The 15099-nt window shown below is 46.4% G+C and overlaps 2 protein-coding genes across 22 annotated transcripts in view; one reads left to right on the top strand and one right to left on the bottom strand.

Annotated features, from left to right (window-relative positions):
* The window catches only part of LOC144114734 (uncharacterized), a 391960-nt gene that overhangs the window by 200025 nt on the left and 176836 nt on the right, over window positions 1-15099 (bottom strand). The window lies entirely within an intron of this gene.
* Window positions 1-15099, top strand: part of LOC144114733 (uncharacterized) — a 71938-nt gene that overhangs the window by 40940 nt on the left and 15899 nt on the right. The window contains exons 7-9 of the mRNA XM_077648636.1: window positions 585-740; window positions 4164-4319; window positions 7869-8120. Coding sequence (XP_077504762.1) covers window positions 585-740; window positions 4164-4319; window positions 7869-8120 — 564 coding nt within the window. The remainder of the gene's footprint in view (window positions 1-584; window positions 741-4163; window positions 4320-7868; window positions 8121-15099) is intronic.

Here is a 15099-nt window from a genome sequence, read left to right as displayed (position 1 = left end):
CCTACCATCAATTACCGTGGGTTCGAGCTTTGTGGGAGCCGAAGGCCGTGACCAGCCGTCATCACATGTACAGTGAGGCACTGCTGCGGCGCACGCAGACGTCTGCAGGGAGAATGGCAGAGCAGCTCGCAGCAAGGAAACAGGCTTCCAAGTCCACAAAGGAGACATTCAGTGACACGCAGTCACACACACTGAATCACACTGAATGCTTAATGTATTGTGATAGCCATGCAGTTAGGTCGATTGTTTCAAACACAGTACTTACTTGTGCTTTCGTATTTGCTTCGTAATTCGTTCTGCGCACCACGGAAATATATATTTGATGCATATTTGACGCGAATTTGCTCTGTTCACCTGTCAGCCCTGTGCCAGTGAAGCCTTTGTGTTTCGTTCTGTCAGTGTGTTGCTGTCGTGGCGATTTTTCTTGGTTTTGGTGGATTGTGGCTGCTTTCAGTATGGCTTTGGTAGTGTTTGAATGCACCACATATTACATTTAACCCTAAATTGCTGTGTTTAGCTGTTGGAACTCAAACATGGATTCCTTTCTTGTGCTTCAGTCGATTGCTGTTGCTGGCTTGCTGCAGGTGGCGCACTTCATGGGTACCCGATCCAAGAAGCAGGTGATGAACCGCTACTACCGTTCCATGGACCCACATATACTGCACGGCCGTTGGACTGCTGAAGAAGACATGATGCTCCTTATTGCTATCAACATCTATGGATCGGAGGGCTGGAGCAAGGCAGGCCTTGTACATTTTTTACGACAGCTGTTAAGGCCATGTTTCCCGTTTTTGTGGTGTTGGCGTTATTGTCATATGACTCATCATGCTGATTATTCATTGACGACACACACGACGTTATGACAACTCACCATGCTGATTGGCTGGAAAGGAGTGATGTCACGCATGATGTCATGAATAAGCGCTATGCTGATTGGCACGAATTTCGTTAACTGATTAATGGGAAAACAGTTGACGTCACGAGGCATTCACTAGAGCTTACAAGCGGCGCTAGCGCAAGTGTAGCAGTATAAACACAACATTTCAGATCCCTACCCTGAGTTACTAAACTCTGTCCGGCATCGGCATTTCTCAGCACCTCAGCTCTCGCTGGTGCTCGCACTAGAGCAGCGGTAAATTTTCAATGAGTTTATTTTTCTGCTGGTGGTTCCATAATTTGACTGCATGGAGAGGTTGTCCCTTATCAACATGGGCTTTAGTTGTGCCGGGTGGCGAATGGCTTAGCTTTAGTGCTGCAGTTCTCTGTCTCAAGTGGCAGAGCCTTGCCTTGAGCCGTTATAGCTTCAAAGGAACTACAGTAGCCGAGAGATTTTTCAAACTTCAATAATTGAACACTGAGGATCGGTCGTGCACCCCCTAGGAACGTGTGCATTTTAACAACCGCTATTTCGGACCTTGTGGGGTCTAAAATTTGATTTCTCGGTCTAAAACAGATGCCAACAATATTGTAGAGGTAGTTTTTCAACCGAAAGTTTGTTATTTCGACCTAGTATAGATGCGCGGGCATCGCTGTCACAACCAACTCGTTCTCCGCCGCCCTGAAAGGTGCCATCTTGGATTTAAATGGACTCGGCGGGCGGTGGGCGCTGACGGAGGGAATCGGATGGACTGGCTTGGATAGGTTTGGCTATTTCTTCTTCATCGTTCCCATTCAAGATAATGGGATGCTTTCCGTTGCCATCGAGCGCGTGGTCACATTGAAAATGGCGCAACGGGACAGCTGCAGTGTCCGCCGTGGCTTGGATGAAGCCACCCGCGGTGTGGGGCAGCAAATGCATTTTGTGGTGCCGGGCTGGGTTCTGCTCGCGTGTTCCTGTGGGTTACCTCTCTGCCTTCGCGAACATCGTTGCCCCATGCAAAACTGACTGTTCTTGCTTCGCACGGCAGGTGCATTTGTTCGGGGCATGACTTGTGGCTGCGTTGCACTGTCTGGTATCGTGACATGACAGGGCATGGAGATGACGAGTACATGACTATGGCTCACATGTCATCTAATACAGTCGATCTTGGATATATCGAACTCGATGGGGATCGCGAAATAGTTCGATATATCGATAATTCGAAATATAAAATATGCATGTCAATAGCTTCTCTAACAACTCCACACATCTCAAGGCAGTTTCCCGTGTCGTGACTAACGGGAACTTACTGATCTGTGCCTCAAAAGCGCGTAAAAAAACAAAAACACAGCGCGATGACCAGAGCACTTCATTTCGGAAGAAAAAAATCTGTGACCTTTGCTTGCTTTTTCTTCTGCACCATCAAGTTCATTAAGCTGTCATCAAGCTTGTTGACAGTGTCCAAATGAGAAAGGCCAGCTCCTTCCATTGTGGCACAACAGCGGCGAATGACGCTGAAAGCTGTTGCAAGTTCAGCTGCAGTGCATGGTGGTTGGTCCTCTTCGTCGGAACCTTTGCCGCTGCTCGAGTCTGCGTCCTCGTCACCCATGATGTCAGACACAATCTCCGCATCAGCGTGATCCGCTACAGCTTGTACGCCATCGTCAGCGCTGACGAAATCACGTGCTGTAATACCGCCTGGGAATGCCGAGAGCTCGCGAAATTTGCTGTCCAGGCATCCAGCGTCATCGCCATCCGTCGTCTGCAGCTACCACAAAGCCTGCTTTGTTTGCGGAAGCAGTTGACAATTGTGCTTTTCTTCACATCGTTCCAAGCACCAGCCAGCATTTGAATGGCTCCGAGGAGGTCCACCTTGAGTTCGATTCCTAATCAAAGGTATCAATGATTAGGTGCCTCTGCACCAGTCGTCGTCTGTACCCAACCTCAAATGTTTTCACAGTGCCTTGGTCAAGAGGGTGAAGTTTTGCCGTTGTGTTTGGCGGCAGAAACTTGAGGGTGATCTGCTTTAATAAGCAGACGACATGATTGGCCGAATATCGGCTTTGTTCTTGAGGATTGTACTCGGGGTGTTGCGAGGAATTCCGAAAGCCACGGCGACCGACGACTTTTTCTCACCAGCCTCCACCCATCGAATGATGTCCGCCTTTGTTAAAAAATCCAAATTCTTGCGTTTTTTTTGCGGCCATGGCTCCGGAACACATGCCAAAAGCGGAAAGAAAAACGCACTGCACCACATGAGTCTCAAGCCTTCACGTTGGCCTCGTGAATAAAAGGAACAAAGCGAATCGAAAGACGCACCGCTCCGCACTCCGCACTACCACAAGCCCAAGCTGCACTGACCTCGTTCGTCTCGCTGCGCCAGCGGTGTCAGCCAATGAAAACACAGGAAACGGGCGCCTGCGGTGAGTGTGGTTTCTCCCTCCCACTTCCCTTTCACACCCAATCGCACTCCAAGTGCTCCTCGTCATGTGCATTTTACCCACACGCCCCTTTCTCAGAGAGTGCGGGGCGGCGTGCGTGAGATCGCGGGAACATCGCGAGAGCTTCATGAGGAGAAGCGCACTTTCGGAGGTGGGATGTGTTGGGAGAACCGCACTTGCAAGGGTGGGGTATGGTGGGAGAAGCGCACTTGCTGGGGCGCAGCTCAGCACGGAGTTCGATACATCGATATGCCAGTGCATGGGGTCTATATACGCGAACAATAGCGCTATACTTTTGCATGGGATTTCCGAGGAGATTTTCAACTGTTCGATATAGGCAATAATTTTATATATCCGGGTTCGATATATCCGGGATCGACTGTATTATCGCTCGTAGGGAGAACATGGGGAGTGGCTATTTTCGCGATTTGAAATTTCGCGGACTCTGCACTCACTTTGGGCGGCAAAGGTCATGCGGCATATGTGCTAGCGTTGAACTGGTTCGTGGCACAGTTGGCGGCTTGACTCGCGGCTGCGTTGCTCAATTTAGCATTGGTGACTTAAGGTGGAGTGCGGACTTTTGCAGTATAGACATAGCAAAAGCATGGCACCGATTCAGGTGCAAGCGAATATTGTCACTTGCAGGTGTAACATGATGAAGTGACAAAAGTCGTGATTTTTCAGGCCATTTTTCCAATCGTTTGATTATCGAGGCCATTTTTTGGTTCCTGCTGAGATTGAATAATTTGTTCGCAACTGTACTACATAAGCCACAGTGTCTGCACCAAAACAGAAGTTTTGGTTTTGATTGCTGTGAATTGGTGTCCTGGTAAGGCATCACAACTGCTGCTGTCTTCTCCCAGGTGGCCACCCTTATGCCGGGCCGAACCAAACATCAGTGCCGGGAGCACTACATCAAAAGCTTTGCGTGTGACATCATCTCGGGGCCCTACACCCCCTCAGAGGACAAGGCCTTGGTGGAGCTGGTGGACAAGCATGGCCTAGGATGCTGGGCTCAGGTAGGGGCAGCAACAGTGCAGCTGGAGCAAGAGAGGCTTACTATAATCGTGTGGCGTATTCCTAGTCGCGCTTGCCTTGCACACAATTTTATGCACACAAAACAGCACATACAGCCTTTGTCAAAAGTTTAGAGCCCAATGACGTTTGCTTCTAAGCCGTGTAGTAGGGTCTTTGTAGCATTAGTGGAACTTGTAACCTTTGGAGGGAAAGAACCAGGGGTCCTTTTACCTTCAAGTGGTTTGGGATGCTGGGGATGCTTAACAAGCCACACTGCACGGGTCTGAAGCAAATCTCCTTGGGCTCTAAGCTTTTGACAAAGGGTGTACCTCCATGTGAAGCGTACAAAGACTGGATCACGGTAAACCACATTTTTTGTCGCTGTAAAAACTCCAGAAGCTTCGAACAAAGCTTTTTTCTGTATTTTACTTCAGACATCTTCCTTGCCACCCTAGCTAGCTGTCAGGAGAAGATGCAGTTGTAGTTTTGACACATACAGTAGCCGGCCAATTTTTTGGACTCCAATAATTCGGACTTGCACGATATTTTGGATTGTCACACACCTTATAGGAAAGTGTTCAATTACACGGCCAATATATGAAACTCTGTGGAGACTCTGTGGAGACTCTGTGGAGTCCAATAGGTTGATTTTTCAGACTAAAATAAATGCCAGCAATGCTGTGGGGACAATTTTTCAAATGAAAGCTCATTTTTTCGGCCTAATATAGACAGGAGTGGGTGCCACTGTCACAACTAACTGGTTCTCCGCTGCCGTGAAAGGCGCCAGCTTGGATTGAAACTGAGTCACTCGGACAGACTGGCTTGTATAGGCTTGGTGATTTGTACGTTGTCGTTACCACTTGAGGTAGTGCCATGCTCTTCATTGCCATCAAAATGGCTTCCAAAGAGCGCGTAGCTTGGATGATGCCACTCCTGATGTGGGACACATTGGTGAGCGGTTGTCCCCCTGGGTTACCCCTCTCGGTCTTGGTGAACGTCGTTGCCCATGGAAACTGACTTCTTGCTTCGCGTGGCACGTGCTTTCATTCGCGGCATGACCTGTGGTCATGTTGCTTTGTCTGGTATCATGACACGAGGTGGCGTGGAAAGCCTGACTGGTCCAGAGACAGTCTAATATTGTCGCTCGCAAGCGGAATGTGAGGAGTGGTGAAGTTTGCGATTTTTAAAGCTGGTTTTTTCACAGAAAGATTAGGTTATTTGAAGTTCACGGATTTTTCGGACTGTTGGATCATTTGGACCATTTTCCAGGTCTCGTCGAGTCCGAAAATTTAGTCAGCGGTTGTATCTTTATACTCCACGTCGCAGTTCATAGTACGCCACGTTACTGTGCTGTGATATCACTACTATTCACTGATATAGTTCCAAAGTTCTACGTCACCAACTATAGCACTAGCAATGGGTCTCAATTGGGAGGAAGAGAATTTAGGGGCTTTTTGCAGCTGAATTAAAAGATGTTTTAAGCGTTTGTTGAATCCAATACTTTGCCGTGGGTGACCTTACATACAGAGGAAGCCTATAACAAGCTTATTATATAGCCTCAACATTTGATGTCTCAACTCCTTTAAGGGAGAAATAAATGAAATGAAATGTCTGCTTGCTGTAATGACAGAAAGCACCCATGCTGACAGATGCTTTTTGGAGACTTGGTTCCCTAGCCATAATCTGGATTCTGTAGGTCCCATTGGCTTGGATTGTTCTAAGTCGGTGTAAGATTAATTTGGGTTGTTAAAAATTGGCTTGATTCTAAACCTTATTCATAAGCTAAAGTTTATTAGCTTGTATAGCTAAACTTCATCACTATGTGAATAATTTACTACCAAGGTGAGATCTTGTGGTGTCGTATGCTGTTGCTGTTCCAACCTTTTGCCATTAAACGTGACAAAGTATCTTTTAGCTAGTTATCTGCGAAAAGCAACCAAATTTGGTAGCAATCTAGTTTGTTAGGCTCATCTCAGAAGGGAAATCAGCTGTAAGTTACCTGTTATTGTTCTAATGACAACATCCTCATTAAGTCATTCTCAGATTTTTAATATCTATTAGGGGTGTGCGAATATTGAAATTTTCGAATACGAATCGAATACGAATATGAAGAAAAAATGGCTTCGAATATATAATCGAATATCAAATATCTGGTCAGCACAAAAAATTAAATTCAGAAAAGATAAACAAGCAAACATTGTTCCTCATATTTTTTTCAAAATAGTGTATGGCCTTTGCAACTGAAATAAACAAAACTAGACTGCCTGAGCACCGTATAAAAAAAAAACGATGTGCGCAGAAATGTATGCTACTTAATTGAACAGCATAACAGTATCCAACCTGTAATGTGGTCAGGCAAAATGAAATACATAACATGACAAGACTGGAAACAAAAATAACATGATGGCTAGTAAAACCTCACTAATTCGGAGTTCAAAGAACCGACAGAAATGCCCGGGTAATTCGAAAGTCGATTTATAAAATGGGGCCCCGTGGCCCAGAAAAAAAAAAAATACCGAAAATGCGGTAGTCTTATAAGGCGGCTCCATAGTGCAAACACCTGTAATCCCGGGAGAAGCACCGAGTTTCAGCGTGCCGGAAGACATCGCGAACGTAAGCGAGATGGGAACGCACATTGACGTTGGAGTAGTGAGACTGCTTTTAAAGAGGAAAAAAAAAAAAAGACCAGCGACGCATCAGCCAGCGCCTGAAAGCGGCACGGTGCTGAGATTGGACTACTGGCGAATGCACGGGCCGACAGTTGCCATTGCCACGGGCGAGTGGTGAAGCTCAGAAACCAAAACTACGCGGCCAGGTTATTTTTTTTGCCTAGTGACAGGGACCCTCCGAACATTGTCACGCGTGGCGTTACACCCACTTAGGAGGTGCATGGGTTACAGTGCACCATGCAATAGGCGGGATTTTTACAGGATCGCTTGCCCTGTTGCGACACCTCGACTCGCCCCTTCGGGAGCCTCATTCGAAATTCCGCAAGTAGGCTTTCCCGCATAGCGTAGTTGACCAAAATAAGATGGCGGTGGATACGCTCAGAGAGTTAAGGTGACAGAACGAATGCCATGGGTGTGGGCATTAATTAGATAACATATTACGGAAGGATAAAAAGTAAATGCGCTTTCGCGTTGCAATTGTTAGAAGCGGGTCGTCCCCCATCTCGTTCGCAGCACGTGTGGTATGTGGGAAAGCCCATTTGCGGAATTGCGCACAAGGTCAAGCCTAGCGGCATCGGAATGCGATCGGTCCACGCGATAAACGATGGAGAAGAAAGAGAACAGGCCCTTTATATTGTTTTCCTGGAACTTTAACCTCTATATTCAGATAATTTGCCTAGATATTGCGGTTTTGCCACAAACAAATTTACGAAAGTCTGCGCGGTGTACGATCGCTGCCGAGTATTGGGAATTTTCAAATATTCGGAAATTCACGAATATCATTTCTCAAATATGAATATGAACCGAATATAAAACATATTCGGTTCGTATTCGAAATTTCGAATGTTCGCACACCCCTAATATTTATCCTTCCATGTGCAGGTGGCCAAGGGCATGCCCTGGCGGACGTCGAACTCTGTGCTGACACGCTACACACGGTTGTCACGAATGGTGGGCAAGGACAAAGTGACAGCAGCTGACTTGGAAAAAATCTATGCAAAACCTGATTCTATGGTGACCGAGCGTCCTCGTATGCAAACGCCGGCAATAGTCCGGCGGATGAACGTGTTCCGGCGCATTTGTCGCATGATCAACACATCGACACAGAGAGAGGTTGCCTTGAAGCTGGTCAAGGTTTGTTTGCGTTTTTGGGCAGCTTTTTGTTTTGTACAGGCTGCAGAGCCTGAGAGTGGGAGATGGCTCTTTGCTGGTAAAGGGGAAGTGATGAAAAGTGAATGGACAAGAGTGGTGACTGATTTATGCGATAGCCGTAACATCAGGACACTCTCTACGTTCAGTTCTTATAGTCGGACAATCTGTGGTGAGGGTGGGATAGTTTGGGAAGTGTTGGTGCATCATAACACTAAGTGGCTAGGTGGTTGGTTTTTCCCCGAGTCTTATGCGTCGTGCTTGGTGAGGGTGCAAGATGGAGGAACACACTTTGTTTGTCTGGAGAACAGTGAGCCATGGAATCGCTTGGTGTGCATTTCTTGGGGAGGAATATGTAATGGATGTTGTTTGTTGCAGAAGGGGAGTCGGACGTTAAGATTTGGTCAAGAGTGGTTCTTCTAGCCACCCTCTTTACAAGCCTTCTAGCCCCTCTCTTCTAGTCCTTCTCTTTATTACATCATATGGCTTAAAGCAGCTATGACATCATATGGCTTAACCATATGATGTCATAGCTGCCTGATGTCATAACCGGCTACTTTCGTGTTCACCTCCACGCATGAATAGACAGTCTGCCCTTGTGGCCGGTGGTCCTTGCTTAAGGGCAACTTGCTCTTAAGGGCCCTTATTACTTGTGGTGCAAGTTGCCCTTGCACCAAAAATATGCCACCCACTGCTGTCCATTGAGAATGCCGCGCAGGTGAGCATGAGCCTTGAGGACGATGGTGCAGGCATAATTCAGACTGTCTAGAGGGGTGTAGTGCATCCACCATTTTTATTTCTTTGCACTGGGGCAGAGCTGAAAGGGAGTTTTTTTTATGCGATAGCATTAGTGTTGTAGTCACACCAAAACTCCCCTGATGTCTGGTGTCATGAAATTCGCTGATTGATCAAGAATGGTCACGTGACCTTGCAACGTCAGCACAATCTGCCCACTCTGTCAAACGGTGATTAAACCAGTGACTGGTCGAGAGAGGTCACGTGACCTAGTAAAGTCACAACAACCTGCCCACCGGGTTGTGAGCAACCTAGTTTCTAGATAGCATTAAAGTTCACATCAGGAGCAACCCGGGGCCGTTTATGGTCTCAGCATAGCGGATACCTGCTCCTGCAGCTCGCGGGTATTATGAATTATTGGCTTTATTGAACTCCTCCTAAATATTTTTTGTAAACACATGCCATTTCCACCGTATATGTTGGGCGCGGTTAACCATAAATTGGATATATCGAACTCCCTTGTGCCAGGCGGTGCTTGCTTGGATTGCAGGCTTTGTCGCACTACAAGAATGACTGATGGTGGTGTGGCAAGCATTCGGTTTAGGCTCGCGCATTTATCTCGTGCTCGCCAGCAGTGCCACGAAATATAGAGCAGCGTGGAGGGTTTTAAGCCAGGCGTCAACAAGCATTAAGCCTCTCGCACCTGTGACAGCCCCTTTGGAAGCAGTGGTAGGGACTGTTGAAGCCTTGCAGTATCCACCCTGCCCTTATGTCAGTTGTCACGGGGTTGGTGAAAGTGGTGGTAGCTTCACTATGGCTTACCGCTTTCCATGCGAGACGGCTGTAATGTGGGAAATTCACCTTGGCTGCCCTTTAAGGGGGGACACGGTACAAAAAACGGCAATTTTGGGCCAAAAAGTCCATTTTTGGATTATCCTCGTTTTTGATTCCCGGACTTATTTAATAAAGCAGCTCTCGGCAAAATTTTATTCACGGGCGTGCTCTAGAAACACAGAAATTCTCGTTTACTGAAAGGTCGGCGGCGCCCGCGCGTTGTTCCGGGTCGAGGAAAATGGCCCGCAATCGTCATTTTCAAAGTGCGCGTGCGGAGCGTCGATTAGGCCTAGCGAGCAGTGAGTACCCTTAGGAGAAGCGTCATTTCTTCCTCTTTCCAGCAAGCGTGCGCGCTTCCGTCGAGAGTAGAGCAAAATGTCAGCGAAGTTAAACAAAGCAAACGCAAAAATCTGAAAACGGCAAGCCCTGATTGGCTAGCAAACCGAAACTTGAGCTGTGATTGGCGCAAACGCAGCACGTGACGCTTTAAATGTCGTTTCGCGCTATGCGAGGCCTCTCTTTGTCAGACCACACTTGATCACAATCCGCACTGAATCTAGTCTCTCTGCTCCTCTGGTTTCTTCAAACACCCCAAGATACTTGTACTCATTCACTACTTTTAGCACGAACTCCTGTATTCTATGCTCGCCGCCCTCTTCATTAAATATCATGACTGCAGATTTTTCCTTACTATACTTGAAGCCTAATCTATCTCCCTCTGTACTGCATATGTCTAACAACTTCTGCAGGTCTTCCTTGCTGTCAGCCATTATCACTATATCGTCCGCGTATATTAGTCCCGGTAATGTCTGTTTAATCAATTCCCCTTGCTTGAAAAAAGATAGGTTAAAGCCTAGTCCGCTCCCCTCTAGCTTGGTCTCCAACCCTTGCAGGTACAACATGAACAACAAAGGGGACAGAGGACATCCTTGTCTAAGCCCCCGCTGTATCTCAACAGGCCCTGATACATTTTTTTCTCATTTTATGAGCACTCTGTTACCTCTATATATATATCTATTAAAAGATTAATTACTCCATTTTCCACATCCAATGTGCCCAGTATGTCCCACAAATGCTCCTGAGTAACGTTGTCATAGGCTCCCCTAATATCCAGAAATGCTAGCAATAAGAGCCTATGTTCCTTTTCCGAAATTTCTACACACTGTGTCAATGAAAATAGATTGTCCTCCAACCTCCTTTGTTTCCGGAACCCATTCTGTAGTTCCCCTAACACCCCCTCTTTCTCCACCCAAGCCTGCAGTCTATCCTTTATAATTTGCATCACCACCCTATAAACCACAGATGTCACTGTTATGGGGCGATAGTTACTTACGTCTGCTTTTACCCCCTTTCCCTTATATATCATGTTCATTCTACTTAATCGCCATTCATCGGGGACTTTCTCATCCACTATCATTTTGTTCACTACCTGTATTAATGTTTGCTTGGATTTTGGTCCTAACTTCTTTATCAACATAATCGGGATACCATCTGGTCCTGTTGATGTGCCACTAGGAACCTTCTTTGCCCTTTCCCACTCTCCTTGCTCAAGTGAAGCTATTGCTGTAACCGGTCTATCCTCCTCCGATAAATTATGTACCACGTGCTTTGCTGAGAATTTTTCCGTCATCCTTGTTCCTATGTGTTTTATTGCTTCATCCCCTTCTAGTCGAATACCCTCATCTGTAACAATAAACCTTTGTTCTAGCCTAGTTTTATTACTCATTGCATTTAGATGTTTCCAGAATTTTTGGGCTGCTTTTCTATCCTTTTTATTTACTTTTGACATCCATTGGGCACCCTTTCTTCTAATTTTCTCATTAATCAAATAGGATGCGTCCCTTCTACACTTTATGAAGGTATCCCATTTTCTGTCTACTTCGGGTTTTGGTTCCCCCCTCTTCTTGGAATATCTGTGTTCCCTGGATGCTTCCTTGCGCTTTTCTATTGCCCCCTTGACCTCCTCATCCCACCAACTCTTGGGTTTGCATCTTTTCCCTTTTAGCTTTACTCGCATCTTAGCTAGCTCTAGCTCCAGTAATCGAGTTAATTTGGTATAAGTCCATTCTGTTTTACTATCCTCAAAAATTACTTTCTCGATTTGTTTGGCTGCTGCTTCCAATTGCTTTTCTGAGTAAAAATTTCCCCCTGATTGTTCATCTTGCTTCAGTCCTACATTGCTTTTTCTTCTGAAGCTCAACTTGATACGCTTGTGGTCACTACCTAGACTTCTGGAACCATCTTCATCTATGCTCATTACCCCTAATCTATTATACATCCTCTGTGACATTAGTGCATAATCTATCGTCGAGTGCAGACTCCCCGCCTCCCATGTTATGAGCCCTTCACACTTCTCGGTGCTGTTGCATACAACTAAATCATGCCTGTTACACATGTCCTGCAGCATGCTTCCTGTCGAATCCATGTACCCATCCAGGTCTTCTATGTCTGCATTCATGTCGCCTAATATAATTATCTCGCCCTGGCCTCCTAGCTCATCAATGTCGCTTGCAATACATTCTAACATTTTCCTGTTTTCCTCTTTGGCATTAACCCCTGTCCACAGGTATACAAAGCCAAGGAGTGTTTGCATGCCTGCCACTGTTCCTTTTAGCCATAAATGTTCCCTGCATCCCAGTCTAACCCCAGTCTAACGGCTCAACTGAACGTGCGACGCCCGACGTCAGCGGTGGGCCCCAAGTGCCGACTGGCTACCATTTTGTCGATGTAGCAGCGGTAAGAACAATGATCGGCGCGCTGTTGTGTCCCATGTGCAGCGAGCAGTCGCTTGATTTAACAGAAAGTGGTGCAGGCGCGAACCTTCAGTTTGGTGTTTAGTGCAGTGGGTGCGAGTCCCGCATTCTCCCTTCGTGGGATCGAGCCGTCAGTCGGAGCTGCCCGGAACTGCGGAATGAACTTCATGAAGTTGAAGAATTTGTTCACGAGCATGAATAGTCCGCCACCAATGCATCTGAAGACCTACCAGCTGCTAGGAAAAAAGATACACGGTGCCGCGATGGAGGCTGCGCGCGACGCCATGCACGATGCCGCGCAGGCCGTTAGGAAAAAAAAGGCAGCCCAAGACGATGAGTTGCTCGATATTTGTGTCAGCTACGATGGAACCTGGCACAAACGAGGCCACACTTCCCACTTTGGGCTTGGTGCTGCGATTGAAGTGGACTCTGGCCTCGTGCTCGACTTTTCTGTCCAGAGTAACTACTGCCATGCGTGCAGCTTGGGACCCAAGCCTGGTGATGCGAGTCATGAAGGATGGGCCGAGGCACACAAGGAACTCTGCCAGAAAAACTTTTCTGGCTCTTCAAGTGCCATGGAGGTGGAGGCTGCTGGCATTGTATTCAGCAGGTCCAAAGTGCTCCACAACATGCAATATATAACAATGCTAAGTGATGGAGACAGTAAGGCTTTTTTGCATGTGTCCAAGCTTGGTCTCTATGATAAAGAAATAATCAAAAAAGACTGTGTAAATCATGTCGCCAAACGTGTGTTTGCTGGAATTGAAAAGCTCAAGAGGGAGAAGAGGGGCCTGGGACGCAAAGGAAAACTCACAAAGGTCATCTCCAAGAAACTGATGGCATACTATGCATCTGCATTGAAAGAAAATGCTCCCGACGTGAAGAAGATGCAGAGAGGGGTTATGGCCACTCTTTTTCATTCTTACTCTACTGATGATAAGCCACTGCATTTTGTCTGCCCACATGGCGAGGACTCCTGGTGCCATTACAACAGGCACCAGGCCTTGCTTGCCGCGGGCAAGCCGTCAGTGGCTCGCGCGCACCGCCCAGCATTCAGCAGGGACATCGCTAAGGAGCTTGTGCCCCTGTATAACAGGCTGGCCAAAGCAGACCTACTTGCGTGCTGCTCGCGCATCCAGACTCAGAATGCCAACGAGTCGTTCAACTCGTTGGTGTGGAAGCGGTGTCCAAAGACAGAGTTTGCATCTCTCAGAACTATCAAGACAGCTGCAGCACTAGCTGTTCTAAACATCAATGAAGGACCGGTTGGACTGAAAAGAGCCTTAGACAAGTTGGACATCACCTGTGGCACACACACTACCAAGGTCATCGAGGAGAACTTCAAATTGTGCGTGGTGCGGTCACGAGCAAGAGCACTTCAGAGCTCTAAGGTGGCCAGAAAAAAGCGCAGACTTGAAGCCACTGCTGCTGAGCAGCATAGAAATAAAGAAGGGGGACCTACATATGCTGCTGGAGGGTTTTCCTGAACATTAGAGGTTTGGAAATACAGTGGGGTGATTTTCAATCTTTGAATCCATTTTTCTCATTTCCTGTTTTTTCAGTAAACTGGCAGCTTAGGAAAACTATCGTTCGAGTATTACTTGATAATGTTAATATTGTAGCAGACCTTCAATTTTCAATCTTTGGATCGATTTCTCTCCTTTCCTGTTTTTTCAGTAAACAGGCAGCTTAGGAAAACTATCGTTCCAGTATTACTTGATAATGTTAATATTGTAGCAGACCTTCTGCAGCAAAATTTTGTGAGGACACAACTGTGTACTCAATTTGCCTATTTTTTCCTTTTTTTTTTGTGCCAAAAAACTTCGTTTGAAAGAAGTGGCGGAGATGAAAAATGAATTCCATTTTTTATAAGGCAGCATTCTTTTGAAATATAGCAAAATTAAGCAAAATAACTCCACAGTTGTGTGCTCTGGTCACTCCTAAAGCCACCTACCGGAAAAAATTTGGAAGATTACACTTATTTTCCAAACGATAGTTTTCCTATGCAAGCATAGTCATCCTTATCATAGAGGTTGCATAACTTGCTTCATACTTATTCCAGAGTAATGAAATTTGGCACAGATGGTCCCAGCAGTAATATAAACCAGCCCTGCAAGTTTCAGTTAAATCGAGCGAGCGGTTCAAAATTTCGCTCATTAGGGTAGTGTCCCCCCTTAACCTGTGTCGGCACTGCCTGCTTGTGGTGCTGTCCGGGAAAGCCAACATAACTGGCGCTCGGTTTTTCGCAGTCTTCGAAATCTCTGCGAGTGCCTTCGAAACATCACTGAAATGCGTAAAAAGGTTTTTTTCGTTTCTCTTGTAAGGATCGCCTGAGTTGCCTTCTCTTCACTGACTAAATGCGCTGCTCTTGTGTGCATTTCTGACAAATTATTACATAGCATTTCGTCTGTACGAATTATTTTGCAATTTTTTTGTGAATATGGTGGTTGACAGACAACAGCTGCAAAGAAACTGATGCAAACACACTTGGAAGTTGCAACAGAAGCTGCTGCGACAAATGTGCAACTTAATGCTATCGCATTCCACTCTTAACGTAACTAAAGTGTCCCCATAGTTCTTTGTAGCGAGGAACTTGTGGTTAAACGTGTGTTCGTGCGATTAATCTCATAACTTTATGGTTG

Source organism: Amblyomma americanum, chromosome 1 (genome assembly GCF_052857255.1).
Source record: "Amblyomma americanum isolate KBUSLIRL-KWMA chromosome 1, ASM5285725v1, whole genome shotgun sequence".
Classification (NCBI taxonomy): domain Eukaryota; kingdom Metazoa; phylum Arthropoda; class Arachnida; order Ixodida; family Ixodidae; genus Amblyomma; species Amblyomma americanum.
This window is presented reverse-complemented; position numbering and strand designations above follow the sequence as displayed.